The sequence below is a fragment of the Paroedura picta genome, chromosome 5 (assembly GCF_049243985.1).
Source record: "Paroedura picta isolate Pp20150507F chromosome 5, Ppicta_v3.0, whole genome shotgun sequence".
Taxonomy (NCBI): domain Eukaryota; kingdom Metazoa; phylum Chordata; class Lepidosauria; order Squamata; family Gekkonidae; genus Paroedura; species Paroedura picta.
In genome coordinates, this window is record NC_135373.1 from 46,283,557 (window position 1) to 46,311,448 (window position 27,892).

Consider the following 27,892-nt stretch of genomic DNA (forward strand, 5'->3'; position numbering starts at 1 on the left):
AATGAGTAGTTGTAAATTCTGGGCTATCTGGATCCGCAAGAACCCAAAAGAAAACAGCCTGTTTGTTTATGCCTTTTTGACATGCACCTGTTTTGCATGCAAAGGAACTCAAAGTGAACTCCTGTCACTGCCAGTTGAAATATCTCAGCTACTAAGGAACTGTTGCCAGTCAGAGAATAAACACCAAGGGATTGATTTGAAAGTAGCATTATAGGAGCGTGCCATCTGTATAATGCACTTATGTGCTTCTGCAGCTGGATCTCCCTGTGTGGAATGGGATAACCTACTTCTGGAGTGCATTGAAAGTGCATTATCCCAGCACACCCCATGCCGCTGAAACCAATGGCCTGAGAAGCGGGGAACCCCACTGTGGTACTGCCCCAAGGACTCTGACCTCAAAGCTTAGCTTCTGTAACATGAAAGAAAAGAACAAGTCAAAGGCAGTTTCTGTCTGTAAAAATAAGTATTTAATTTTCAGCACACCTCTTAGCTACAACTCCAGTTGCAGCTGAAGACGGGGGAGGCAGGGGAACTGGTATGAAGGCAGGAATCTCTTCTCAGGGAAGAAGAAGGGTCCAGGCACTGCAACGGGCTGGGCTTCTGTGGATACAGTTTTACACGAGATGCAGAACTGAAGAAACACACGGCAAATAAGCGGGTCAGGTGACATATGAGCCAGCGCTGCTCTAAGTTGAGTGGTACGCAAGGAGGACTGAAGCCATTTCCGCCAGTACCAAATCTACTGCTGCTTTGCTGGAGAAAAGGATACCCCCGTGGGAGTCAGGTGGGAAGGGTGAAAACTCCCCAAACATGCAAAGGCCTTGGAGCCCTTTTTTTTAAGTTGGATTTTCTGAAAGGCCCTAAGCTACAGGTAAAACATGGCTCAGGAACCAACGGAACCAGGTGCCTTGATGCAGAGGGTAGATGTGGGTTCTGCCCGGATGGCGTGTCTGTGAGGCTGCAGAAGAAGCTGGGTACGCACTCTGCTCGGCCGTCCCAGAATCCCAATAGTGAGCACCATTGCTAGACCTTCCTAATGGGAGACATCCCCGTGAAACGATCTGTTCAGCAGTGTTGGTTGACGCGGGCAACCTGCCCTTTCTCTGGCAGCACCATGGAAGGAGCACCCCTTAAACTTCCAGCACAGCAGAGAGGAACGCAGGTCTCCCCCACCCAAGACTGGCAGACACAGCTGATGCACATCGTGCCGGCTCAGGATCACGCTGGCACTTTTGCGTTCTCCCTTCGATTTGGTTGCTTGGGTTGATAGTGAGGCGGAGGCTCTTGGGAGGAAGCACAGGGCATGTAGTCCTGGAAGGATCCAGAATCATTCATTTTCAAGCAGTGACCCCAAACCACTGATCTGTATCTTTCGAGACCGGCCTGAGAAGGCAAGATGGGGAGTGCTGGAATGGACACACGCCTTGAGAGGAGGGTCCTGACATTGCGATGGCTCACAGCACATAGTCCCAAGGGAACGCCACCACAGATCCTTCACTGGATGCGCAGCCGTCCTGTTGCTGGTGCTTTAAAAGGTTTAGCCCCTTGCCAGTCTGCTGGGTCCCGTGCCAGAAAGAGCTTGGCCCCTCATGTCCCTTCCCCTGCCTCTTCTAGTTACTTTTGGGGATGTTTTTGTTCTTCATTTCAGCCAGCTTGCTTGTCAGGAAGCTCCACTTGAAGGCCACTCCTTCGGCCTCGCGGAGGTCGTTGTCGTGGGCGGTGTGGCCGGCCTCCTCGGCCACTGTTTCTCCAGACACCTCACTCCCCTCTGCCACTTGCTCCTGGGAGTCGGACTTCATGGCCATCTTTTCCAGAGCAGCCGTTTGTTGCCACTTGGTAGCAAAGACGTCCCACAGGCTGGCGGCTTTCTTCTCCGTGGAGGGTTCCTCTGCTGGCTTTGCTGCTAGAGGGCTGGAAGCAAGAGAATGACGTGGGGGAGGGAGAAGTAGAGATTGGGGCGACTGACCATCACCACTCACCTCTCACCTTACCCAAAAGTTACCTGAGAGGTGGTGGGGATCTGCGTGTAAGTGAGAAGAACAGTGCTGTTCTGGAGGCAAGCAGAGAGGAAGTAATGCTCAAAGGAGCAGGAAGTCTCCAGTGAGCCAATCAGGAGACAGGATGGGAGTATTCGAAAACTGTCAGGAAATTCTTAATCTAACTATGCTAAATACACATCTTCTCTGATGCCTCCTGCAGGATATTCTTTCTCATACACACTACAGATCTTGCATATTCCAGCACTATCTTCCCCCCTTCTGGCAGGTAAAGAAATGGTCATCAGCATCCTGTCTATTTGTCTCCATCAATAAAAACCATCTCATCTCAGCCTGAAATCCAAAGAGTTTATAGTTTCATTGGCAGGAAAGAGAGTGTCCGATCTGTGCCGGTGTCTTCCATGTGTTAATCAAGGTGTCCTGCATGTCTTTATCACAATAGGAGTGGGCAGGTCTGATCAAAAGACTTGTAGCTTCTCCCCACTCAAGGCCAAATTCCTGTAGCCCTCCCCAACCGCCTTCATGAAGTTCAACAGAAAAATATAACAGAAGAAATTCTGTTCCAATGGATGCCTGTTTTTACAGATGTGGTGCATAAGGGATACAATGGCAAAATGTTGTCCACTGGGCTGCAGGATGCCTGCTTGGCTGCACAGACCCCCCCCCAAAAAAAAAAAGAAAAAAAATTGCAGGGAGAGGAGATGGTGACTGTAAAGAAAAGTGACCCAGTGCTGCCTGTATGAGACGGGGGGAGGCTGTGACAAGGGGGTCAGCAAGCCAGTGGGCAAAGCCAGCTCCTTGAAATTAAGCATTTTCTTTCTCTGCTTGCTCCTCTCCCCCTTCAGTACAGCTGCTGTTGTTGCCAGCAACTGCCCCAGCTTCTGTCTTGGCCTTCCCAGTTAAAAGATCTCAGCCAAGGTCCTTTCGTTGCTCAGACCCTAGACAGCCACCGTCAGTCAGTGAGTACAAGGCTGAACTATGTGGAATGATGGTCTGTCTTAATGGGAGGAGGAGGAGCTGGTTTTCTAAAACCTGCTTTTCACTACTCAAAGGAGTCCCAAAGCAGCTTGCAATCACCGTGCCCTTCCCCGTCCTCTCACCACAACAGAATCCCTGTGACGTAGGTGCAGCTGAGAGAGCGCTAAGAGAACTCCTTTGTGAAAACAGCTCTAACAGGACTGTGACTGGCCTGAGGTCACCCAGCTGGCTGCACGTGGAGGAGCGGAGAATCAAACCCAGTTCTCCAGCTTAGAGCCCCCTGCTCTTTAACCACGATGCCCCACTGACTCTCAAGGCATTATTGGAGGGTCACTGCCTTCCTCCTGCTGCCGGGAAGTGTGGCTGCAGGATGTTCGTTTTAACAATTACACAGGGCAAGCTTCCTGTGCTGTGGTTGCAAATCCCTTAAAAGAACTCTGAGCTCATTCACAACCCTGTAAAGCCTGTTTGATACCAGCCAGTTCTGCACGGTACAGTCTCCTTACAAGCCCACGATAGTTTCTGTGTCCTTCACTGCCTAGAGTCTCTCCTTACCTTAACTGTGAAGCAACTGGCGGTCTAAGAGGAGGCTCTCCACCCCTGTGGGCCTGCAGTGGTTGCCCTAAGCAGTGCCCCCCTCCCATGCCGCTCTCTAGTGATCAACACAGCTGCTTATTGGAAAGAGCAAAGAAGGAGGGTGGAGAGGCGAGGGTTTCTCTTACTGGTCAGCTGGAGGCTCAGGAGCAAGCAACTGATGTTCGTCCTCCCTGGCAAACAAAGCCGACATGGTCCTCCAGCCTTTGGCTCCCACGCCCTGGACCTGCAGACCAAATGGGAGAAGCAAAAAGAGGCCCTCAGTGGCCATTCCAGGGAGCTTCGTTGGGAATATTCTCCACTGCTTGGCAGGGATTCTTTTAAGCTCCTCGGCGTTTTATGAAGCTGTCATGCCCCGACTGGCTTTTCATACCTCGAGTTTTGACAGTTTGTTAGTTATTTATTGTATGGCATGTGCAGCGTGGCCAGGAGACCAGAGGATTATCTGGCAATCAGGAAAAGGATGCTCGGGGTGATTTGCCATTGCCTGCCTCTGCGCTGCACGAAAAAAGCTCACAGCCTTGACTCTCCATTATACAAGAGCATTTGCCTCATTATATTCAAACATTAACAAGGACGGACTCATTGCCACTGACGAAAGCCAGACTGAAAACGGAAAACAAATGAATCTAGAGACCATTTTGGCAGAGTCAAATTCTAAATAAATGAGATAAGAGGCTTTTTATCTTCTTATACTTAATTAAGCCACCGGACAGATTCTGTCTCTCTTCTATTGCCTGCCTCTGTGTCACGACCCCATAGTGTTCCTTAGAGGGGCTGCCACCCAAAGACTAGCTGGGGTCGGCCATGCTGGGCTTCTGATCAGACGGGACCAGGCTTGCCTGGGCCAACCAGGTCAGGGCTACAGTTGGTTGATTTTTATGCTCTTTCGCTATTTTAACTTCTTTTCCTTTGTTGAGTGGTCTTGAGCAGGTTCTCGAAAGAGAGGGCATAGATTTTCTAGATTTTTCATAGGAATGCAACAACGCTCAGCTTTCCTATAAAAACAAAAAGTCTTTCACTGAGAGAGAGAAAAGGATGGTGACAAAGTTATTCTTCTGCCCAGTTGTTCCATGAAACCCAGACCTGTTCCTGCATTCTACGTTTTTGTCTGGTGAGAGACTGGGCGTAATATGAAATTGCAGAGGGTTCTCTGCGTTGGCTCTACGCTTCCAAGAGGGGTAAAGATGAGGCGGTAGCACTGACTGTAGCGCTTCAGGACACAGGTGAGAGGGGGCCTTTCTAGGGTCGGGAAATAGAAGAAGAGCTGGGTTTTTATACCTCGCTTTTCACTACCTGAGGGAGTCCCACAGGGGCTTCCACACACCTTTCCCTTCCTCTTCCCACAACATATCCTGGGAGGCAGGTGGGGCTGAGAGAGCTCTAAAAGAACTGCTCCTAACTATTACATCATGCTGGAGAGTTTGGGTGTGGAGGCAGGATTTGGGGCAGGGACAGACCTCATCAGGGCACCATGCCAGAGAGTTCAAAGCAGCCATTTTCTCCAGGAGAACGGATCTTGTTTGTCTGGAGAGCAGGTAAAATAGCGGGGGATCCCCAGGTTCTACCTGAAGGTTAGAACCATAAAATCATAGAATCATGGAGTTGGAAGGTACCTCCTGGGTCATCTAGTCTAACCCCCTGCACTATGCAGGACACTCACAACCCTATCGCTCATCCACTGTAACCTGCCACCCCCTGACCACCTTGTCAACCCCATGCTCCACAGGACTAGAGAAAACCTCCCTATTGGGAGAAAACAAAGGCTCTCCTAGGTTGAATCCAAGGATTCAACAAGCTGACCCCCTGCCCACAGCCTGCAGTCACCCGCCCCATTCTGTCCCTTCAGAACTGTGCCCCCTGATTCTCGTTGCCTTCAGCTGCATGAATAGAGCAGGCCTCCTCCCAATCCTATCCAAATATGCTGCCCCATATCATTCATGAAGTACTCCCAGGATTCAAACAGACAATGGGTAAAACAGTCCCCATTGGTTAAAAAAAATGGCCACCAAGGCTCATATAAGACAGGACTTAACCAGGTGTCTCTGTTAGAAGAACCCTCCGTTATCATGTGTTGGTTTCCCAGCTCTGAACTCCATCAGCTTCTAAGCCTTTGGTGCTGGGGGGGGGGGGTCAAAGTGCAGCAGGCTTATGGTGACCCCCAACACACACACCCTTGGGGTTTCCAAGGCAAGAAACATTCAGAGCTGGTTTTCCCTTGCCTGCCTCTGCATGGTATCCCCTAGTATTCCTTGCCTGTCTCCCACCCAAATACTGACCAGGGACAACCCTGCTTAGCTTCTGAGATCTGAAAAGATCACTTTAGCCTGGGCTATCCAGGGCAGGGTTTTCATCCATGTAGAAGAAAATAGGAGGGTTCCTTATCTCCTCCCCCAATGATGTCAAAAATAGCTGGGATGGCACATTTAGAGGGGTGGGGAATCAAATGGGTAAGATGCTCTTGTTTTCATTCCCAGTGTACTTTTTAAAACAGGAGACAGTGAGTATTGAACTCAGAGCCTTCTGCATCAAAGCAGATGCTCTGTCATTGAGCTATGGAATCTTCCTAGCTACTTGATACCGAATCAGACCACTGGTCTACCAAGGTCAGTCTAGACTGCTCTTTCTGGATGCATTTCTCCATGATCTCAGCTGTTAGTCTTCCCCATCACTTACTTCATAAGCCTTTGAACTGGCGATGCAGTGGATGAACCCTGGAACCTCTGACATGCAAAGCAGATGCTTTATCACTGAGCCACAAATGAGTCAGTGCAGCTTCAGTAAATCTCTAGTTTTTGCTCCCTGCCTGGGACTGCAAAAAAGGGGGGGACTTTTTACCTGACAGGCCACTAAGTAGTTGCTTAGTGAATTGTATGCAGTTTCTTCTGCAGTCTAATAGCAACATCTGTAACAGAATCCAAAGCAAGTCGTAAAGCATTATTAGCTGCAGTTTGGGGAAACCACAGGCTCTTACCCGCCGCGCCAGCTGAGAAACAGGATTTGCCCCTTCCTCGGTCAGTAGCGTGGAGTCCGTGGTTTCCATCAACTCGGGGTTATCTCTCTGAAACAAGAGTTCATTTTCAGGGCAGGGGTAACAAGGGAAGGAACCCACAGACAATGGACACCAATTAGTTGCTCCCGTTTTTCCTGTACTACTGACTCTCCTCACAATTCCATAATTTTACAGACCTCCATAACATCCCGCATCTTAGCCATCTTCTTCAGAATATGTGATCACTTCACTTCTGATCCAAAGTCACACAACAGGATGCATATTTGATGTATAGCCTCACCAGAGTTAATCCAACATTCTGGCCACTATCCCATTCCGACTCAGGGACTGAGAGAAAGAAAGGGCAATGGGTTGAGGAAACTACTACCTCGTCTTGGAGATCGTCCTCTGATGGCTCGCCACCAAGGGTCTGCAAGACTTTGGTCTTGTAGACCTTCCAGAACGCCTGCGTCATCCTGGTAACAGGCTTGTTCACTCCTTCTACTCCAGGTGTTTCTTCCAGGAACGAGAGAACCACAACGAGCAAACGTTTTGGATCCACCAGCTGAGAAGGTTTGTGGCTACCACTTTATCTACTCTGCCCTTTTTGCATGGGTCAGGTCCCGGTTCCCATTGTCTCTCTCCAGCCAGCTGCTTTGAGAGCTCTGCAGAGAATCTGGGAATCAGGCAGATGCTCCGACGTCCTGCAAATTCACACCTGTCACTGGCTGCTGCCTTCTGGGATCTGGTGTCTTCATTAAAATTTCAGAAGCTTCCAATGTACATCTCAGAGAACAAAGAGGAATCGGATCCATGACTGACCCAGAATACCAATGGACTCCTTCCATGAAGGACCTGACGGAAGCTCAGTAGGTTTGGGTTCTATGGACATACCACCTTTCCTGCTCTGTTCATCACCTCCAGATTAATTCTCCAAAGATATATTCAGAGCTTCCATCACTCATTCGGAAGCAGATCCAGGCCAGTGACCCCCAATTCTGGCTAAATGCACTCTCTTCGTCTGTAGGAAGCCCATCAACTTGAAAAAATGACATCTCCATCCCAGCTTGAGAGCCCCACCCCCACCCTCTTTCCCAAGGCAAACTTTCCCCCTGTTTTGGAGACCTGAGGAAGGACTTTCTTCTGCCCGGCTCTGTTCTTGCATTACATTTCATTGTCTGCACCCTGTAACCGATCCCTCACAAGAACGGACCTTGGAACGTGGTATCTCAGCAACAAGCTTAAAATATCCCCTGGCAGCTAAATTATTTCTTAGGGACGGATGGCCCTGCAGACCCGGGTCTTTTCCCTCAGAAATGTAGTTTCTGTCTAAGAATAAAAAATTTTAGGATGTTTTTTTTAAATTGCTTTGTGTCAATTGCCAGCAAGGATGAATTCTTTCCTTTTCCTTGTCCTCTAGCCAGAAATGGTTGTCCTGTCTCATGCTGTATTTGTGAGAGAAAGGAGAAGGGGGGGATCTTTCATGGGCCACTTAGCTCTTTTCCACTCTTCTAATGACAGAGGCATGTCTGCTGCCTTTACATGCTGGTATGTATTATTAATTGCTGAACCCTGTTCAGTAATGTGATAGCAAGTTGTGAGTGGGCGGGAGACAGTTGCTTTGTCCTGCTCTTGCAGACATATCCTAAATGCACAGATCCATGTTTGCTACACCTGGTGCTGCCAATGCCACCCCATCATGTGCCTCTCTCAGACCTTAGTTACTCCAAGAATGGCAATGCTCTGAGCAATGAATAGCTGCTCATAAAAGCAACATCAAAGCAAACAGCACACTCTTTCTTTCTTTCTTTCTTTCTTTCTTTCTTTCTTTCTTTCTTTCTTTCTTTCTTTCTTTCTTTCTTTCTTTCTTTCGCATTCAGGTGTCACAATGAACTGTGGTTTGATTAAACCCTGGTTAGTGGAATGTGGACATTTCAAATGAAACTGGCGTTTCTTGGTTAGCACTAAACCAGGGTACGAAACAAGCAAGGGGTTGTTGACTACGGAGTATTCTAATTGTGGTTTGTGGTAATGCCTGAGTTCACAAACCACCTATTGTTGAATAGCGCTGCTTCTTGTAGCAGCAAATCTAAAGATAGTGTTACAGGGAGAATGGTTTCCCTGCTTGATATCAGGAGACAGGCAAAAAGACAAACTGGGTTGGACACCCAAATTGGATTTGTTACATCTGCCTACTTGTACCAATAAGAGGTGGGATTCTTGCACATTTAAACAAATATGCAAAAATAACCACACCTCTGATTGTGGCCTTAGTCACATCTGCAAATCATGACTTCTGCTTAAGTTTATTTTCATTATTAATTTATTTAAAACAGTATAACGCCACCTTTCCACTCAATTTAGGGGGTGCCAAATGATCAAAACCATTACTAAAAGATGTAAAACACACAGGCTATAAAAACAATTAACAACAACCAAACAAAACATATGAATAATTAAAACACCTAACAATAAGAAACATTAGGAAAGTATATTGAAACAGAGAAGTCTTCACCCACTAGTGGAATACAATGATTGAATGATTTCTCCCCAACGAAATCTCCCTGGGGAGGAAGTTCTGTATTCTTTGGTGCCACAATTAAGAAGGCCCTTTCTCAGGCTGGTACCCGTCTAGTCTAGCCTCAGATAATGTGCATACATCTAGTTGTGTTACTAATATGGATCCAACAAGGACCCAATGTAAAATGAATTTAATGTGTGCCCAAATGTTCAACAAGGACAAAGACTCCTGATGTAGAAGAAATAGCCTAACAAGGCCATACTTTACATACCACCTTCTTTGTGTGTTGGAAGATGTGGGCAGGCCTTTTTGTGGGACCACAGAGATTATGGGGGGGACATGATAGCCCTCTTTAAGTATTTGAAAGGTTGTCATTTGGAGGAGGGCCAGATGCTGTTTCCGTTGGCTGCAGAGGAGAGGACACGCAGTAATGGGTTTAAACTACAACGATATAGGCTAGATCAGTGGTCCCCAACCTTTCTGAGGTTGGGGACCGGCAGGGCATTGGGGCGCGGCCCGCGCATCGGCCGCGCCCGCACATCTGTCCGCACCCGCGGGCCGTGCCCGCGCATCTGGCCACACCCGCTTGTGGCCTGGGAAGTTTTTTTACTGCAGGGTGGGGTGGGGAGAGGGAGCCGCGGCCCGGCGCCATGGCCTTCGCGGCCCGGCAGCGGGCTGCGGCCCGCAGGTTGGGGACCACTGGGCTAGATATCAGGAAAAAAAATTTCAGTCAGAGTAGTTCAGCAGTGGAATAGGCTACCTAAGGAGGTGGTGAGCTCCCCCTCACTGGCAGTCTTCAAACAAAGGTTGGATACACACTTTTCTTGGATGCTTTAGGATGGTTAGGGCTGATCCTGCGTTGAGCAGGGGGTTGGCCTGTATGGCCCCTTCCAACTCTATGATTCTATGATTCTATGGAACAATTGCTTCCAAGAACTTTGTCCAGTGCCTTGTTTGGCAGCTTTGATTTGTTTGCCTTGATGTTTGGCTACATGAGATTTTCTTAAGTTTTAATATCCATCAGCAGGGCTGTTACTACATCACCCATTCCATCAGAGCAAAGCTTTCTAAACATGCTACCCTGCAACGGAGTACAATCAGCTGCTGCCTGTACTAACCCATTCTCAATCGTAGCTCCCGTCTGGTGGAATGGCCTGTGTAGCAAGGTCAAGAGGGCTCCCAGAGATGGTGTTTGAATTCTGCTCACAGATGCACAACTCCATCCCAAAGCAGCCCCAAATGATGTTCTGGGGAGCAATGTCAGTGACATTTGGAGGGCTGCCTGAAAAGGGGGAATATTTGTATAAAGTGAATAAAGATATAGTTACTATTGTTAATATCTGTGGAATTTAAGGTATGTTTCATTGTACTTATTATACTGGTCCAGCCCCCCTTTTTATATATTGTTCTCTCATTTGATAACCTAGCTTTATTACTGTTTGTTGGATGTAATACAATGTTTTATTACATTGTTCTATCACATTGTGTTATCACATTGTTTGCCAGTCTTATACTGCTACTTTAGATGTCTTTATTAGCGTAATGTTCTCTGAGTCTGTTGTTTTTAGTTGTAAAGTGTTCTATTAAGCATCTTATTACCTCTACATGTGCACCTTAGCATATTATCATTTAAACCATAATAAAAATATTATTATACCTTAATTCAATTTAATTCTCCATATGTCACATTTTAAGAAGGAACCAACAAAAATATAGCTTATTATATTTAGCTTCACTTCTTTATGAAATAATATATATTATTTAAAATTATTTCTCATTGTAAGTTTAATTTCTGCTTTCATAATGAACTCTCCATCTTTTCTCAAAAAATTGATCTCCTTTTCAAATATAACGTTAATTTCACCATTACAGCATGTTCTCACAATTTTTTAATCCAGTCTTCTAAACTTGGACCAGCATCATTTTTCCATTTTGCTACGTAAATAGTTCTAGCTACTGTCACCATATATTTGAATATATCTCTTCTAAGATTTTTGGTAGTTTGTTGAGTAGTATTTCCAGTAACATAATCTTGGCATCTATGGGAAATTTGCTTTGAATCCAAATACTCAAATATATTCTAAGATTGGCTTTCTGTAATGAAAAAAATTGGAAGGAATTTCTCTTTGGCTTCGGTTGGCAATCTGTTTTGCAAATTAGCTTCTTCCCAGTGCCTATAAGAAAGGCCTGAATCAATTAGCATGTGTCTGACCACACCTATTATAGAGTGATTCTTGTGCTCAGCATCCCCATTCTGTTCTGATGTGTGGAATACTGTCTGTGCTGGATCCCATGCTCTCTTAGACATGTACTCACCACCACAATCAGACTGGATGGGTTGGAGTTTACTATTGAGCCATGGCAACATAATCTCTTAGGTTTTGCTAAGTTTGATATTTTTCCTTCACCAAATAGGTGTTATTCCATATTGATGCTGGTTTGATAGGCCCACACAAGTCATGTGAATCAAAAGGCCAAGTTGCCTTTTCTTTTATAAAACTCACACACAATTGATTATCATTGGCACACTTGCTTATGTTGAAATGTGTTACCAAGTCTTTTGTTGGTAGTTTTAAGACGGCTTCTGGGTTATGATGAAAAAATCTACTGTGCCAAAGTTCTAGGAACTTCTGGTTAGTGGTTGTTTTGGTTCCTGACCGTCTATCTCAAACTCCCCATTTCTGAGAGTACCTGTGAAATATAAATCATCTGGGGCTGAGACAGTACCTATATTATTCTCAAAGTTTCCCAACTGCTCCCCTCAACTAAGATTCTTTGCCCCTGGTAGTACCCTGCACTTCCTTGGTGGTCCCCCATCCAAACACTAAACAGGATGACCCTGCTTAGCTTACAAGATCGGTCTTACCTAGGCTATCCTGATCAGGGGTCAGTTTCTTGTTACCCCTAACAAAATGAAGGAAAGAGACCTGAAGTATCTTCTGAGAATTACTGTGGACAAAGAACAGACTGAACATATTCATCCAAATCAGTAAAGACACCTGGGTTTTAACTTTGCTGGAGGAGAAATCCAAAGGAAGGTCAGAATCCTGCTGCACAACTAAATCAGCAAGGCCCCTGCTGAGGCGTATGTAAAAAATCAGCAAATAAAGGTCATTCTCCTTATGCCCTAATCTCAAAGCGCTTTCAAACATGCTTCATTCAAATGTGAAATACGAGTATAATTTTGCATGCTTATATCACCTTTCTTGCCCAGTCATTCTGAAACCTTTTCCACAGAAACCATAAAACAGTTCCTCTGGTCAGTCAGTAGTATTGAGGCACAGTTGTAGGACAGGAAACAAAGAACAGCGTATCTAATTCAAAACACTGAGGAAATTTAGGTCAGAAGAATTTAATGACCCAACGTGAAACCTGGCCAGGACACTGGGGTTATTGCCCTTTGCTTGCAAAGAGTGCTACGAGATCTCAGCCTGAGGGTATAGATTTCTTTGGAGAAGAATTAGCTGAACACCAGAAACAACAGTTACAAAGGTCAAAAAGTCATCCTTTGCAACAAATGGACATTAATCAGTGGTGGGCTGCAATGTAATCTCCCTTTGGAATTATGTTCCACTTGCTTTCATTGAAAAGCTTCCAGCAGAATTCCAAGGAAGAACAAAAAGCATGAACTAAGCAGGAAGTTCTGTTTCTGGAGGATCCAGAAGCTGGATCAGCTTGTGAATCAACAAGCCAGGACCATCTTTCTATGTTTTGAAATCAAACAAATGGTTCCTATGTTTTTTACAGACTGTCCAGCTGGAGACTTTTTACAATAGCCTGGCTTTTCCCCAATTATCTCCATTAAAAACTTTGTTGGGTTTCTTTATAGGTCAGCCTGCTTTCTAAACCTAAGAAAGTGGTCAGTTATTTTTTTTAAAAGGGTAATCTTGCTTGTAAATAAGGCATTAACTTGGTCACCTACAATGACTAAAAACTGCTTCCAGGTAACCAAAGAAACTTGTTATTAAAATGAGAAGAGATATGGTTCTCCCCATCTCTATCTGTTGTATTTTCTAAACTGCTGTCTTGATCTGGATTTTTCCTACCTCTGATAATAGCACATTTGGGGCAATTGTTCCACACTGCCTTTTCCCTGGAAATTCCCCACGTGCATGCCATATTTTTGTTTACAGGCTTTTCAGTTTTCGGCTTTTCTTTTCTTTTGCATTTAACAACCCCATTGGTTTATACATTTACTGTCCCCAAAGCCCACCGACAAATCATACCTTTCCTACATGTTTATTCATGTACGTACGTACGTATGTACGTATGTATGTACGTACGTATGCATGCGTGTGTGTGTGTAAATATTTTTATTTTAAAAGAGAAATAGTCAAATAGAAAAAAAGAAAAAGATTATATATAGCGTTAAAAAACACTACATTATATATACATTATACCTCATGTTGATAAACAACCATTATACATTATACTTAGATTTCCCTCTTGTCCTCATCAAATTCTTAACATAATTATCCTCAACCAAATGTTAACAATATTTAATATTTAATAAAGGTGTGATGCTAACTTAATGCTCTATTAATACTTTAATAATTAATCATTAATCATTACTATCCATTCCATTATGCACCATATCATCCCCACAGAGCCACATTTATATTAAAACAAAAATTATTAATACATGTGCAGTTAGGTTTGTTGGGTTGACAAAAATGTATACAAAATGGCTGCACTTATGCTTTATAATTCATCTCTTTTCTGAACAGAAATTACATTCACATGAGACTCAAGGAATGCTTATCAGCACAGCTGAAAACAAGGCTACCCACCTGAATCTATAATAGAGTGGGGGGGGGGCTCAAACACTTTTACTTATCCTTTTACTCTCTGCTGCTATCCCTTTGATGTGTCAAATGCGACTTCTCAGGGAATCTTCCTTCTCTCCACACTTTGCTAGAACTGTCCCTATTGGCACCATGCACCATGAGAAAGGGCATGGATTTTTGCATCTTCATCCATTCTAGTTAGACTAGATTAGAACTTTATCTCTTCTCTATTCTGTCTAGAATGGAGTTCCCGTAATTAAAGAACTCTTATTAGTCTGAAAAGATAAGAGTCTGGTATTTAGATTCATTCTAGAATACACAAACATACAATGCATGGCCTCTGCTGCACTCTAAACCCTGAGAACTCTGCTAATGCATTGGAATTTTCATAATATTCCGCACACCGCACCTGGCCACCCTTTAAGGTTGATGGGTTAGAATTGCCAGATCCAGGTTGAGAAACTCCTGAAGATTTAGGGAAGGAGTCTGGAAGGATAGGGACCTCAGCCGGCTACAATGCCATAGAGTCCACCCTCCTGAGCAGCCATTTTCTCCAGGGGAACTGCTCTCTGTAGTAATAGGAATGCCAGCCTCCAGGTAGGAATCTGTGGATCCTCTGGAATTACAGCTCATATCCAAGTGACAGAGATCAGTTCCCCTGGGGAAAAGGAATGCTTTGGAGGGTGGACTCCGTGGCATTGTACTCCGCTGAGGTCCCTGTCCTCCCCAGGCTCCAACCACGAATCTCCAGGAATTTCGGAACCTGGATCCGGTAACCCTGCCGCCCTATCCCCGGTCGGTGGTCAGCGGGGACTTTGCAACACTACCTGGAGAGGGATATCTCCAGGCCCCACCAGGAGGCTGGCAACCCTATGAATAACACTTAATGTATTAATAAACTAAAATCCAACGTAAGAGCTATATGGCGATTAATAATAAAATACGTCACATAAAGCAAGCATATAATTATAGCAACAGCAACAAAATATATAATAAATTAAAACACGAGCGCAGGCGCTTGGTTTTGACGTCACGTAATCGGCCGGAAGTGGAAGTGAGTCTCTTCCCTCTCTCTTCCACGTGAGGGACCAGCCATGGCTCCCAGCCGCTCTCGGCAGACGGGGTCCCACAAGGCCCATTCCCTGGCCCGCCAGTGGAAGACGAAGCGGCGGCGGCGCGACCTGGACCAGATCCACCAGGACCTGCGGCCGGAGAACGCAGCGCAGCTGCTGCGCCAAGAGCCCGACGCTGACTTGCCCGGGAGCGCGCAGCACTACTGCCTCCACTGCGCGTGCGTAAGGAGAATCGGTGGGGGTGGGGGATTCGGCTTGTTGGAGGCAGGCTTCCCACTTAGGGCGTATGAAGGTTGGGGACCAAACTGCGGCTCTCCAGATGTCCGTGGGCTTGCTGGCAGGGGTTCATGGGAATTGTAGTCCTTGGACATCTGGAAACCCAGTTTGGTCACCCCCGGATAAAGGGTTTCGGTCTGCATGCCCTTGTTGTTTCCAATTTATCCTATTAGGGTGAAGCGCTCTGTGCATGCAGTTAAGTGCTGGCTTTGGCAGGGAGATGGACTTTAGTGCGATTAACCTTTGCTGCGGGTTATGTCGTCTGTTTGTGTCCATGTACATGTAGCAACCTTATTGTCAGGGCCCTGTTCTCAAGTGCTCATGTTCTTTCCGTGTGCTGTCTGTCTTGCGCTGTGATTTCTCTGATGTGACCTGCTTTAAGTCTACAGAGAAGGGTGGGTTATAGGAATAAAATAATAATATTATCCCTGCAATCTTTGTAGAATGGGGCTGCTTATTACAGCTCTTGACAGCCAATGGCAGTTAATGGCTTTGACACATATACTGAGTCAGACCCTTCTTCTTTAAAACAGCTGTTCCGGCGAGCCTATGGAAATAAAGAGAAGGAATAAAGGGCAATTATTGGCTCATGATAAGAAAGAGGAGATGTGTGGATCCAACAAAACATTCAATGCTATGGGAAAATAGAAGCATCTGAGCAGGTTGGGTGTGCAGGATATTCAGAGAACGCACACACAGTGATGGGTGCTAGGTGTTCTGCTTAAATTGGAAAATTGTAACCTTGGGCTAGGGTTTGGTTAGATGTGATTGCTGTGTTTGACAGAGAAACTGGAAGGCTGGTGGTGGGTCTATCCAGAGCAAAGAAAAAGCCCAGGGTGGACTCTCAGAAGTTTTCCAGGAACCAAAACAATACCATTGATGGTTCTACTGGGATAGAACTAGAGATGCAAATAGGTCTGGACGATCCCTGAATGACAGGGCAGGAAATAACTAGGGTGGTGTATGCTTTTAGTGGTCACTGATTTTTATCGGTGTGGCAGGGAAGGAGAGATTGGGCATTGATGAAATTAGTAACGCTTTATCCAAGGACCGATTGGCCCAAGGGTGGGGAGACAATGTAAGCAGCTAATCAGCTCTTTGCCATTTCACTAATCTACTCCAGGGTCTAGGGAAGGCCTGGAAACCTGGCACCTGGCTGGCGTCCATGATGGCTGCTTGGGAGCAGACCTTTTGCGTATAGATGCAAGTGGCCATCTATTCCAAAGTCCATTTCTGCCAAACAGAGTATTGGAGGGGTCTGGCTAATAGCAGTCCTGGCTAACTGTCATTCTCATAATCCTAGCAGTGAGATTGGGGCTCTTATATCTGTACATGACCTGTCAGCACACAATCTGAATTGCTGTGAAGTGAACTGGCTGCTCAGGCTGTGGTGCTTGATCTGCGATGGCTGACTTCACACATGTGCCTTAATTACGAGCATGGAATGTATGAACAGAGCATGTCCTGACTACATGACTTGGCATTTTTGGTTCAGCATCTGCCAATACAAAACATTCTCTCTTTTTTTCCCTTTCTCTTCTACAGGCGGTACTTTGTTGATTTGAAGAGCATGAAGGATCACTTCAAATCTAAGGTTCACAAAAGGAGGTACTATTAATTCTCAGTATTCAGTGTGGTCACTCTCCAGGAAATCATGATCATCTGTGCATTGGAAATGAGAATGGGGACGTGGTCATCTTTTCTAGTGGGGCAGTGGAAGTCAAGGATGGGGTGTTCCACGTTTTTATTAGACTTTTGAAAGGTGGTTTCTGCATCTATTTGAGAGCCAGTGTGATGTAGTGGTTAAGAGCGGCGGCCTATAATCTGGAGAACCGGGTTTGATTCCCCACTCCTGCACATGCAGCCAGCTGGGTGACCTTGGACCAGTCACAGCTCTCTCAGAGCTCGCTCAGCCCCACCTCTCTCATAGGGTCTCTGTTGTGAGGAGAGGAAAGGAAAGATATTTGTAAGTTGCTTTGGGACTCCCTTGGATAGTGAAAAGTGGGGTATAAACAACAGCTTTTTTTGAGATTTACCCGCAATGCTTTTTCAATCCTCTGGGAGGTCCATCCCACCATTGATGTATTATGAACAGCTTCCCTTATAATAAGGGGAGAAAGCTGTAGAAATATGAAAACATTAGTACCTTAGAGATGAAACCATATTTTTCCTTCTTAAGCTTTTATGAGTGAATAATAACAGAAGGTAGGGAAGTTGTTACAAAGAGAGGGCAGGACTCCCCCCCCATTGTTTTCTGCCTTTAATATAAAGGCATCAGCTTTCAGTTATTGAAAATGGACTCCAAACAGCATCTCACAAAGAGTCAATGCCAGTTTTCCTTTCACCGCTGAGAGCAGGGGCTGCTTCCGACAAGTCCTGAAGGCATCACCCACCATCCATGGCCCTGGAACTTCCAACATTATTGGTGGAACTTTGGTGGAACTTCCAACATTATTGGCTGTGCCTCCTTTGGTAGCACCAGTTGTTTTTTCTCAAAATTCCAGAAGTGCCTACTGCTTCCAAAGCTCTCTTTGGTGAGCTCACAAACAGGCCATAATTGGCTGGTCTGTTTGATTGATTGATTGATTGATTTGTATCTCGCCACTCTCAAGAGACTCGTGGCGGCTTACAATTATAAAATTTCATAGGTCAATAAGCCCCCTGATAAACCCTGCAGGACAGGCAGCCAAATACCCCCTACCCTCGCCTAGGGGGTGGGGTGCAGAGATGTAAATGCCCAGCCTGAGGAGGGATCTCAGACAGTTTCATTTTTCATTTCCCCTTTGAGTGCTGGCTCCCTCCTTTGTTCTTTTGGATGCCATGATGAGTGGCGGTTAATGCTAGCAGCACACAGAAAGGGAGATTATATGTAAGAGGGAGCCTGTGGCACTTTTCCTCTCCTCCAAATCTGGATTGAGAAACTGATCGGAGTGGTAATAACACAGAAGTCACAGCAGAAGTCATATGAATGTAAGTACCTTTGACAGAGCTGACTGAGCTCTCTTCTTTACCTAGGCTGAAGCAGCTGAGCGAAGAGCCATACACCCAGGAAGAGGCTGAGCGAGCGGCTGGGATGGGCTCTTATATCCCTCCCAAAACAATTGAAGTTCACACGCAGCCCCTCGATGAAATGGAGGAATCTAGCTGAGGACAGTTGCTGGTATCAACAGGACCAAATGAGGCTTGCCGACTCGAAAATCCTGCAGCTAACTTAAGACATTGGGAACATTAGTGAAAATGGTTACGAGGGGAGAAGGCCTGAAGGCATGAACCCCTCAGCAAAGAGGAGAGCTGCATCTCCTGTGGGAAAGACCCCTGTGGCTGGTTCTCTTTGGCAGTGCTCAGAGTTCAGCGGGAGGTCTGAGAAAGAGCGAACCAGTGCCCTGCAGTCCAAGGAGCCTCATTATGTCACTAATTGCTTCTCGTACAAAATTGGCTATTATGAGTGAGCTGTGGTGGATTTTCAGCGTTTTGCTCGGTGTGTGACCTTTTCCATCTCTTTAGTGAGGCCCTTTAATAAAAGAGCTGTCCGTTTGTTGGCTGAACTTGGGCGTTGCTGATTTTTATCTGAGTGCACTTGCGGACTCTTTAGAGGGTGAGAGAGTGGGTGACACCGTGCATGCCCGTCCTCTGTTTTGAATGGGTCGCTTAACATTAATTGTCCTAGCAAGTACTTGTTAGAATCCCCCACTTGATCCATTAAGCTTGCATATTAAAAAATATGGTGGGGGGAGGAGAACTAATAATCTTCAGTTATTCTGATTGTGTGCTTACAGAGTGGGATAAATCATGTGCACTAGACAAACTTTTGTCTGTGCCCAAAGCCTGTCAACTGAATACGGGAATGGGGACAATGAGACTCTAAAGATCAATCCGTTTTGGAATATAATTCCTGACCATTCTGATACTGAAATGTGGACACATTTTCAGCTCTCTAGGTCACGTGGAAGCACCCTAACAATTACGAGGCACCTGTAAGGCAGCCAGTTGTCCATTTCCAATTATATGGTGTCTCTTGCTTGCCTGTTGAACGGGAAAACCGTTGTTCAACTTCTTAGATCACGTGAGTGGCACGCCGGAAATAGAACAAATTCTTTGATAGCACTGGTCATATGTATGACCATTTGGCTGTGATGGTTGCTGAACCAAGCACATTGTTGCAATGATTCAGCGGAGGCTAAGCCTCTTTATAAAGGCCTTTGGAAGGAAGTAGATTAACAGCCGAACCCTATCTGTGGTTAATCAGAAGCAAATTCCAGTGTAATCGGTAGAATTTTCTCCAAAGTAAGTACACATGGAATCACAGTCTCATAATTTGTGGCCTTGCCCCTCTCCCCCTTCAATATGTGGCAGGAACTTTCTAGGACAGTGATCTGATGACATCATCGATTCTATGAGCGGTGTCCATTTTGGTGTGCTCCTGAGGAATTGTAGGATTCAGTATTTTTTATTTTCTTGGTTGACTTGTAGAAAACAGGCAGCCAAACAGTGAACAGGGGAGGGTTTCTAAATCAGATTTATTGTACACAGTGCAACACAGCTCATCCCGTCATTTGTTGGGGTGGGATGGATGGATGTTTGCCATTAGGGCCTTCCTCAGCTAATCTCTGCTTTGCAGGAGCCTCATCTGCTGAGGTTTCTTGGGGGGTGAGTTTGTTTTGAAACCTGGACTAAATTGACTTAAAGACCCCTAAAAGAGGTTATATTAACTTGCTTTCCCCTCCTCTTGTGAGGTATCAACCCACTCCTGCACTCTTCCCAACTAATGACCCTTTTCAAATATAGAATATCAGCATCATTGTTTGTTTGTTTTTTTTAAATCCTCCTTGCCTTTCTAGTCGCAAGCTTACCAAGCAGTGATTTAGGTCACAGCTGCCTTGCCACATGTGCCGTTATATAACCGCTAGTCAGCGTCTTCCTCCCAGCCTCCCAGAGTCCACACTGCGTTTGGCTGAGTGGGAGGGAGTGGATGGTGAATAGACTCAGCCATCTGTAATAAAACCAATTACTTTTGATGCAGCACATTTTGGCAGTCTTCCCCCACCCCATCTTCCAGCCACTGCCCATCGCTTATAAAAAAAAGGATGGGCGTGGCCTCCCGAAAACCCCTCTCTCTGCGAGCCCTTTAAGGCAGTGACCTGCGGGAAATTGTGCGTAATTGCTGCTGCCTTAGATGCTAAGAGGGTCCATGTGCCCTGTCTAGGAGGCTTCTGCGGAGCAACACAGTCATTCCACACTGGCTGAATTATTTCCTCTTTACCTATTGGGCCTCATTCTGATCGCAGAAAAGCACTGCTTAAGCCCGCTGTCAAAACTCATTGTCCACTCCTCCTCGTAATGCGTTTCTATTTGGACGTTTCTGTTTTTTGAACTCTGGCCTGATGGACATGAGCCAGGCCAGGGTCAGCTTTGCGAATAAATTTGCAAGAGAGAACCAGCCTGCCTTCTTCCTCCTTCCCTTTTTGCTGTGGCTATTTCTTCCCTCTTGATTGAAAAAAGACCCTGTATACCCGCGGCGTACAAGAAAGCTGCTCTACCCAGTCACCCAGAGGGGATTCTTACCTGCCCAGGACAAGGTTGCAAGGCAGACTGGAGCCAATTCCCATCCTCTATTTCTCTGAAGCCATCTTGACTAGGAAGAGGCCAAAGAGGAGTGTGAAACCTGCAACCAGTGATCCCCATTGTAGTGCAGTGGAAAGTGTTGGGAAAACGGATAGATGTATCCCTTCAGTGAGGATCTTGGAGAAGAGGGTGAAGCTGGCGCTGGAAGGGGAAGCCCGTGACCTGCTACACAAGGAAGAACCATGGGAGCCACCCAAACAAGCGCATGCTAAGAATATCCCCAGATTCACATGGTGAGTTTCAAAAGTCCCACCCTTGCCTCTTGTCGGTCTGCCCTGCTGCCACCACCCTGGCCCCGGATTGCTCCTCCTCGGAAGACGAGCGTCATGGCTCTGAATGCGGTTTAACCTCTTCGCTCATTTGCCGAGCGCTGTAGTAGGAGAGGCTTAACCCCATGATGGCCAGCAGCAGTGCCAGATGATTCACCAGCCGGTCTCGAGGTTCTGACTTGGATCCACTGGCCAATTGCATCTGTGAATTGGAAAAGGAAAGCAAAGCCTTAGAACTGTGGCCTCCGATCTCGCGCCCACCAAAGGGTATCACCTTTCGTCTGCAGGGAGCCCCCATTCAGAAAAAGCAGCCTCCATCAAAGGAGGACGCTTACTTAGAATCTCCCAATATTCTGTCATTGGCCAAAGCCCCTGTATGGGCATTTAGTGGCAGCCATGAGAGCAGCGAAGAAATTGGTTGAGCTAAATGGGCTGATTTTAATAGGATTGGATTGGAGTAACTGTGTGGGATTCTACCTCCCCTGGAGTTGATGGGTGTAGAATGGTTAAGTCTGTTTAGGATTATAAATATGGTGCTCTATTCACTACTCAAAAAATTGTCTTAGTGTTCCTATGATTATCTGCTGTGATGGAAAAGCCGGATGGAGGAGTGGATGCAGCTGGAAAATAAGAACAGTGAGGTCTGTGTTCAATGCCTTGACCATGAAAATCACTGGGTGGTCTTGGGAAGGTTTCTTTCAGCCAAGCCACCTTATTTAATTAATTAATTCATTCATTCATCCATCCATTCATTCATTCATCTATATTTATGCATTTTTTGTATTTAGAAATTTATATACCACCCTGCCTTTGGGAGCTCAGGGTGGTTTACAAGATTATAAATACTATATACATAAAATCCAGCATACAAATCTAGAACATTAAAACTCCACTATTAAGTGCTAAAATATTCCAATTGCCTGTAATGCCATCTCTCGTGGGAGGGGGTTCCGGCCTGGCGGGCAGAGAGGCTGGCAGTTTCTGATGTTACATCTGGCCTCAGCCATAGGCCTGGCAGAACAGCGTGGCTAATGCCAAGGAGATCCATCCAAGGCAAAAGATTCCAGTGCCTCCTTAACTCAAGATAGATTCCAAGCACCAAAGATGGCCTTTGTGCTTCCAAAAATGCATGGACAAAAAGATTGCCAGAGAACAGGACGAACAAGAGGAGTTCCATGATGACAACCAGATCTTTCCTGTTTACCTGAACCAGGTTTCCAAAGCCAGGGTTTCATGATGGCCCTGGAAGGGCTTCCTGAATGGGTGGGAGTTAATTAATTTCTATATATTTTTTAATTTGTTAAACTTTTATCAGATATATGACCATATATGGTCATGTCGACCTCCCTCACCCAAAAGTGGCCAATGATGGGCCTGGAGGTGGTGGAAAGGGGAGGGGCATGTACACAGCTATGCTTCCCAACCATATTCTGCACAATGGAGACACTTCGGGGGTTTCTTGGAGCCTGAAGAATGTTTCAGGGGTAAAAAAGTTGAGAAAGGCTGATCTCAACTCTTACTTTCAGGGCCTTGCTGGCCCTGGAACTGAACTAATCCCTTTGGGGGGAAGGAGCCTCCCTGTGTTTATTGTGTATTTCAGCTGCCAAACAAGCTAAGTGCCGCACCCTATGTCACTGAAGAATTAAACATTGCCTGTGTGGGGCCTGATGGGAACACAGCTGCAAGATCTTCTGCATTCCTAGGCTTTTGCACACCCTCGCTTGGCATCCCAGGCAATGGGAGAAATGTAGCGTTCTAGAATATTCAAAGTGCTAGGCATAATGTTCTTTACAACAGCCCTGTATGGTAGGGCAATGTCTTTCCATCTGGGTGGAGGCTGACATAGCAGTGGTTTCCTGCTGTGTACTTAGTGGACAGATGAATCCCCTGCCACTTCCAGTTTCCCAGTTTGGATTTATTTTTAGGCCCAAATATGAATCAGATCTAACAGACCAGGGAAGTGTCACATGGTGGAATTATGCCAAATGGAATTCCATATTATGCTAATCTCACGTTATGCAACAGAAATTAATTTTGAAAATGGGATATCTATTGTCTTCTGTTCTTGATGAAAGGGGGAGTTATGATGTACAGTTGAGGGGAGGGAGGTTTAGGGATAAAGAAGGATGCTAGGGGAGGGAAAGCACCACTGAAATCATGTTCGGCTCACCCTTCCACAGGCACACAAACACACAAACACACAGAGGCCCAAGTGGGGGGAGGATAAGAAAGGCTGGATATAAATTCACATTTAGACTTCTCCTTTCAACATTTATGTCTTCATAGGAAGGACAGGATAAAATACTAGAAAGAAAGAGTCCTAATCTATTCCAAATGAAGTTTTGGGTCCCATGGATTTCATTGGGAGAGTTCAGTGTAAATTTGGTCAAGTTTTCCTTAATGAAATTAATAAGATTGAAAAGCATTGAACTTCAGTGTAGTTATTTCATGGTGAGCTGTTTAGCCCTCAGTGCCTGAATCTTTCTGATAGAAAAGGGTGTGAGTCGCCCAACTGTTTATCCCAGTGACACCCATTTTCAATGGGAAATACCAAAAGACCATAGCAATTCACCAAGGAAGATGAACACACAAACTTTGTGGAAGGCTCTTTCCCACTAGCTTCGCACTGTTTTGACCGTGCTGGGCTCTGGATCATTGTGTGCATCAATAAACTTCTCTCTGCTACTTGCCTTTTCATACATGTACAGCAATATTTATTGTCTGAACTGATTGTTACGGGGGAGATGCAAGGAAAGTGGTGTGCTGACATTTGCTTGCAATGTGTACGCAAAATGTGCACCACAGTCGAAATGCATCTGGTCTCCACCTTCTGAGATTTAATGTCTAGAGATTGGGAGGGCAGTGGCTGAGCACTGGGTTGCATAAGTGCATTCACCAATAATTTCTAAAAGACACCCCATGCCCTCTTCCCCAAAGCAACAGAGGAATAGTAATTTCCCCAGGGGCCAGGGAACCATGTGAGGGGAGTGGGGCTGGTAGGCGGCGGGGGCTGAGACATCTCTGTTTGGGTGCCTTGGCTTCCGGCCTGTGCACACGTGGACTGCGATAGCACAGCAGCAACAAAGCAGCATCTTGTCATGTGGCTTGATATGTGGTGCCCTCTCTTTGACACACAGCACTGTGATCGGCGAGCCAGACAGCTCGCTGCATACTCTGCCAGCGCATGCGGACAAGCTGGCTGGTGCTGTGCCTGACCAGCCCCCACACACCGGAACTTCCTTTCCTTTCTCTCTCATTCCCCTTTTCCACCATCATTATGCCCTCCATATTCTGCTAAAATGAAGATTTTTATTTACATTATCGTCCACTTTCCTCGCTTGGACTCACAGACTACTCTGGTTTCTCTTCAGATCATATAAATCTTTCACCTTTTTAAAAATACTAAGTCAACAGCATGGAACTTTCAAATGACAATGCAATAGGCATTTGGTTGTGGAGATCTGGAAAACCCACCAGAGATGAAACACTGCATAATATTAACATGACATATTAAACAAAAGCCAGAATTACTTATAGATGTAGATAGTACAATCTCTCTCTCTCTCTCTCTCTCTCTCTCTCTCTCTCTGCAATCATGTAACAGCTAGGTTATAGTGACCCAGTAGGAGTTTCATGGCAAGAGATGTTCAGAGGTGGTTTGTGATTACCTGCCTCTGCTTCATGACCCTTGGAGGTCTCCAATCCAAATACTAGTGAGAGCAAACCCTGATTAACTTTCAAGATATAACAAGTTCAGGCTAGTCTGGGTTATCCAGCTGGTCAGGACAGTATGAACTATATATGCAGCAGTATAGTCCAAGCCCCCTCTCCAGGCCTCTCTCTAAGCCACATCACTACAGTGCAGCCCTATTACCCATGCAAAAAGCCCTCCTGAATAATTCAGCTTTGCATAGCTTCTCCTTGAACAGGGTACTTTAAACATGCAGCATTCTCATCCTATTAATGTTTCCACAGAAGTAAATCCCACTGTTTTCAAAGGGCTTTGAAAGAGGCATAAACTGGGCTTTGTTGCTGAGCTAAAGATTGATGCTCAATGAGTGGATCAGCTCAAAAACCCCAGGGACCTGCTTGATTGGTCTATCAGAGGACCCAGAAGGGATCCACTGCAAAATACCACAAAATATTAGCTGTTTTAGGAAAACAGTAGGCAGATATGAGGTCGGGATTAGGGAATCATAGTTTTCACTCGAGAAGACAGTAGTTGTCTATATACTATTTTTTCAGATGTGCCCTCTATCTGCAGATACCTAAATCCACAGATCAGGGCCACACTAGCACTGTTTGCAGAAAAACATGAAATGCTAAAAAAATACATGGGGGGAATGTTTAAAATCCCCCTCCCAAGTAAAATACCTCTGGCAGTTATCAGTGGAAGTCAGGAGCCCCACTGGGCTCAGTTAGACAGTGAAGACGAGGGAATTCCCCTCTGTAAATATCATGAGCCCCCACTTCTCAATCTCTGATAACCAAAGATGTACACATTACTTGTACACAAGAAGCCTAGACAATCTAGCAGTAAAAGAGCAAAAGTCTGTGGACAGCAGTTGATCTTTTAAAAATAATTTTATCCTAGAGTCTGTGGAGCATAAAAATACATTTTTGAAAATATGCAGTTAACATCCAATGAAGACTCGGACTGTTTTCGCGCTAGCAATATCATTCAGATTTGCATTTTTAAAGAGTTGACTTTTTCATCCGTTTCCACCCTAGAAGTTGCTTCTTCAGGCGCGGTACAGAATTGGCCCCTCACTTGCCCCCCAGCAAAAGGACTCTCAGCTTGAAAAGAGTTTGTTTTTGTTTAATGTATCATGATAATCTTTTCAAGAGGGGTCAAATTTGGGGATGCCCAATGCGGAAATGCATGTAATGGGGTTTCTCAAAGCCTGAAGAATGTTTCAGGGTTTTCTCAATAGGACAAAAAAAAAGAGAAAGGCTAGATTAGGACTTTATCATGCACAGTCCTGGCAAACATAAATGTGTCAATACAGGAATCAAGGGTTTATGGGGCAGAGAGGAGAAATGCACCTGACTTTCAAAAATGAATGGAGCACCGTTGTTTAAAAAGCTCTCTGCTTATCTTCTGCCATGGAATCCAATGATGAGATTAGGTCTGAACAGTTAATAATATGATGCGTCATTATGTGAGTGAGCCGGAGCAAGGGAAGGGGGTCCATGGGCCGTGCACGCCTCCTGCTCATGCATAGTAACCTAAACAAAAGCTCTTTGTCACAAAGCAATGGGTTGGATCCTGTGAACCCATTCAACCGGTGGCAGCATCAAAAAGCCTGGCTCTGGCAGAACACGACTCTTGCTTCAGAGGAAGTCTCTGCTCTTAGCAAAGGGCATTAATAGCATCCAAACCATTTTGTCATTCCATGTGACACACGCAATGTAGTCTTTAATTCTGTCTTTAAGCTTCAGTTTGGAATCCTATGCCGTCACCAGATGTCTGGATGCCCAGGGCTGGGGGAAAGGAGGCAACCCAAATAACCCCTTGCTGGCTTAAGCATGGCTGGTTATGACTGAACCCTATCAAGGGAATTGTTATCATGATAGGTGCTCAGTGCATGCATGCCAACTGTAGCAGTGAAGAATTGCATAGCTCTGCAGCCTGGTGTGACCAAGCAATTTGGTAGTGCTCACTCTTCTCTGATTTTATTTCCCCCCCCCCCCCCGGCAACATGCTTTCCGCAACGCAATACCCATGCCTGAATACCCACGTTGAATATGACATGAAGAAAGTTTGCAGACTCAGTTTAGAACATACAAAGTGCCATTCACCAGACAGGACCTCTTGGCCAGTCAGCTGCCCAACAGGGTAGGAAATATTCCTCTTACCTGCAGCAGGCGGAAGTACCCTGGGGTTAAACGCCTGAGACGGAAGATCATAGCACGGAACAGGAGAGGCGGAGGTTTCCCTTGCCTTTTCCTCCCCTCTTCAATCACCTTGGGCTTTATCCAGTTATTTAGGCTGATGATTCTGGCTGTGAGAAGAAAGAGAGAGCTGAAAGAGTGTGGCAGAAGACAGCAACCCGGAACTCTTGATCTCAGGAAATGAGATTTTGAGAAATTATTTGGTGGCATGCACCCCACCCGATGCCAGACCACCAATTTATGGGATATCATTCAGGAATTAAACGGATGCCACTGCTGTTTCCGTCGCAACTCCCCATCTTGCAATCCAGCATTGACTCGGAGGGCAATGCTCATCCTAGCAGCATGCCTTGATAAGCCTGGTATTACCCTCTGCCGTCTTGTGCCGCCCTCCGCCCTCATCTCCTCACCTTCCATCCACTTCTTCCTCCAGGTGGTAACAGGGGGAGCAGAAGCCCCCATCATACTCACCGGAATTTGGACTTTGGTCCTCATGTGCGCATTCCAGCAGGTCTGCCCAGTGACTGCTCTGGAGCTCCTAAATATCGCCTCCTTCCCAGCCCAATCGGATGACGATCCTCAGCACTGCTCGCCTCGGGAGCAGCTGTCACAAGAGATCAGGGCTCGCTACTCTGCCGACTGCACACGAAACATGCGCTGGGAGGAAGTGGTGGTTGTTGGGAGTGGGATTTTGGATCTGTTTATTTTTCTGGGGGAGAAAAGGTGGGTCCGTGTTGTGCAGTGTACCCGTCCCACTGGTTTCCACTGCAAGACAGCTGAGATTTCAAGCCGACTTCCATTTAGAATGGATTGTACCCAAACCAGATGTGTTGTAGGCCAGGATTGCAGAGATTAATAAATATGAAGTCAGGAAATTACATTCAGGAG

General features: G+C 45.8%; 2 protein-coding genes and 1 long non-coding RNA gene across 8 annotated transcripts; 1 reads left to right on the forward strand and 2 right to left on the reverse strand.

Annotated features, from left to right (window-relative positions):
- Nucleotides 1-444: 444 nt before the first annotated feature.
- On the reverse strand, nucleotides 445-15,035 carry C5H1orf232 (chromosome 5 C1orf232 homolog). Of its 6 annotated transcripts, none has more exons than XM_077337680.1 (5): nucleotides 14,904-15,035; nucleotides 11,949-12,031; nucleotides 6,544-6,630; nucleotides 3,698-3,795; nucleotides 445-1,911 (listed from the first exon to the last, which is right to left on the reverse strand). In XM_077337680.1, the coding sequence occupies exons 3-5, from the start codon at nucleotides 6,610-6,612 to the stop codon at nucleotides 1,611-1,613; spliced, it is 468 nt and encodes a 155-aa protein (XP_077193795.1). In that variant the 5' UTR covers nucleotides 6,613-6,630; nucleotides 11,949-12,031; nucleotides 14,904-15,035; the 3' UTR covers nucleotides 445-1,610. The 6 variants fall into 6 exon arrangements, with proteins under 6 accessions (XP_077193795.1, XP_077193794.1, XP_077193792.1 ...); XM_077337679.1 differs by lacking the exon at nucleotides 11,949-12,031 and adding an exon at nucleotides 10,201-10,364 and having other exon boundaries at nucleotides 14,904-15,025; XM_077337677.1 differs by lacking the exons at nucleotides 11,949-12,031; nucleotides 14,904-15,035 and adding an exon at nucleotides 10,201-11,942.
- On the forward strand, nucleotides 14,956-18,763 carry ZNF593 (zinc finger protein 593). Its single transcript, XM_077337681.1, has 3 exons — nucleotides 14,956-15,160; nucleotides 16,764-16,826; nucleotides 18,234-18,763. Exons 1-3 carry the CDS (start codon nucleotides 14,964-14,966, stop codon nucleotides 18,364-18,366), a joined length of 393 nt encoding a protein of 130 aa, XP_077193796.1. The 5' UTR covers nucleotides 14,956-14,963; the 3' UTR covers nucleotides 18,367-18,763.
- A 962-nt stretch (nucleotides 18,764-19,725) lies between these two features.
- Nucleotides 19,726-27,660, reverse strand: LOC143837633 (uncharacterized). Its single transcript, XR_013231033.1, has 3 exons — nucleotides 27,476-27,660; nucleotides 26,969-27,114; nucleotides 19,726-21,311 (listed from the first exon to the last, which is right to left on the reverse strand). It is a non-coding gene; the product is annotated as an uncharacterized LOC143837633 (long non-coding RNA).
- Nucleotides 27,661-27,892: the final 232 nt, after the last annotated feature.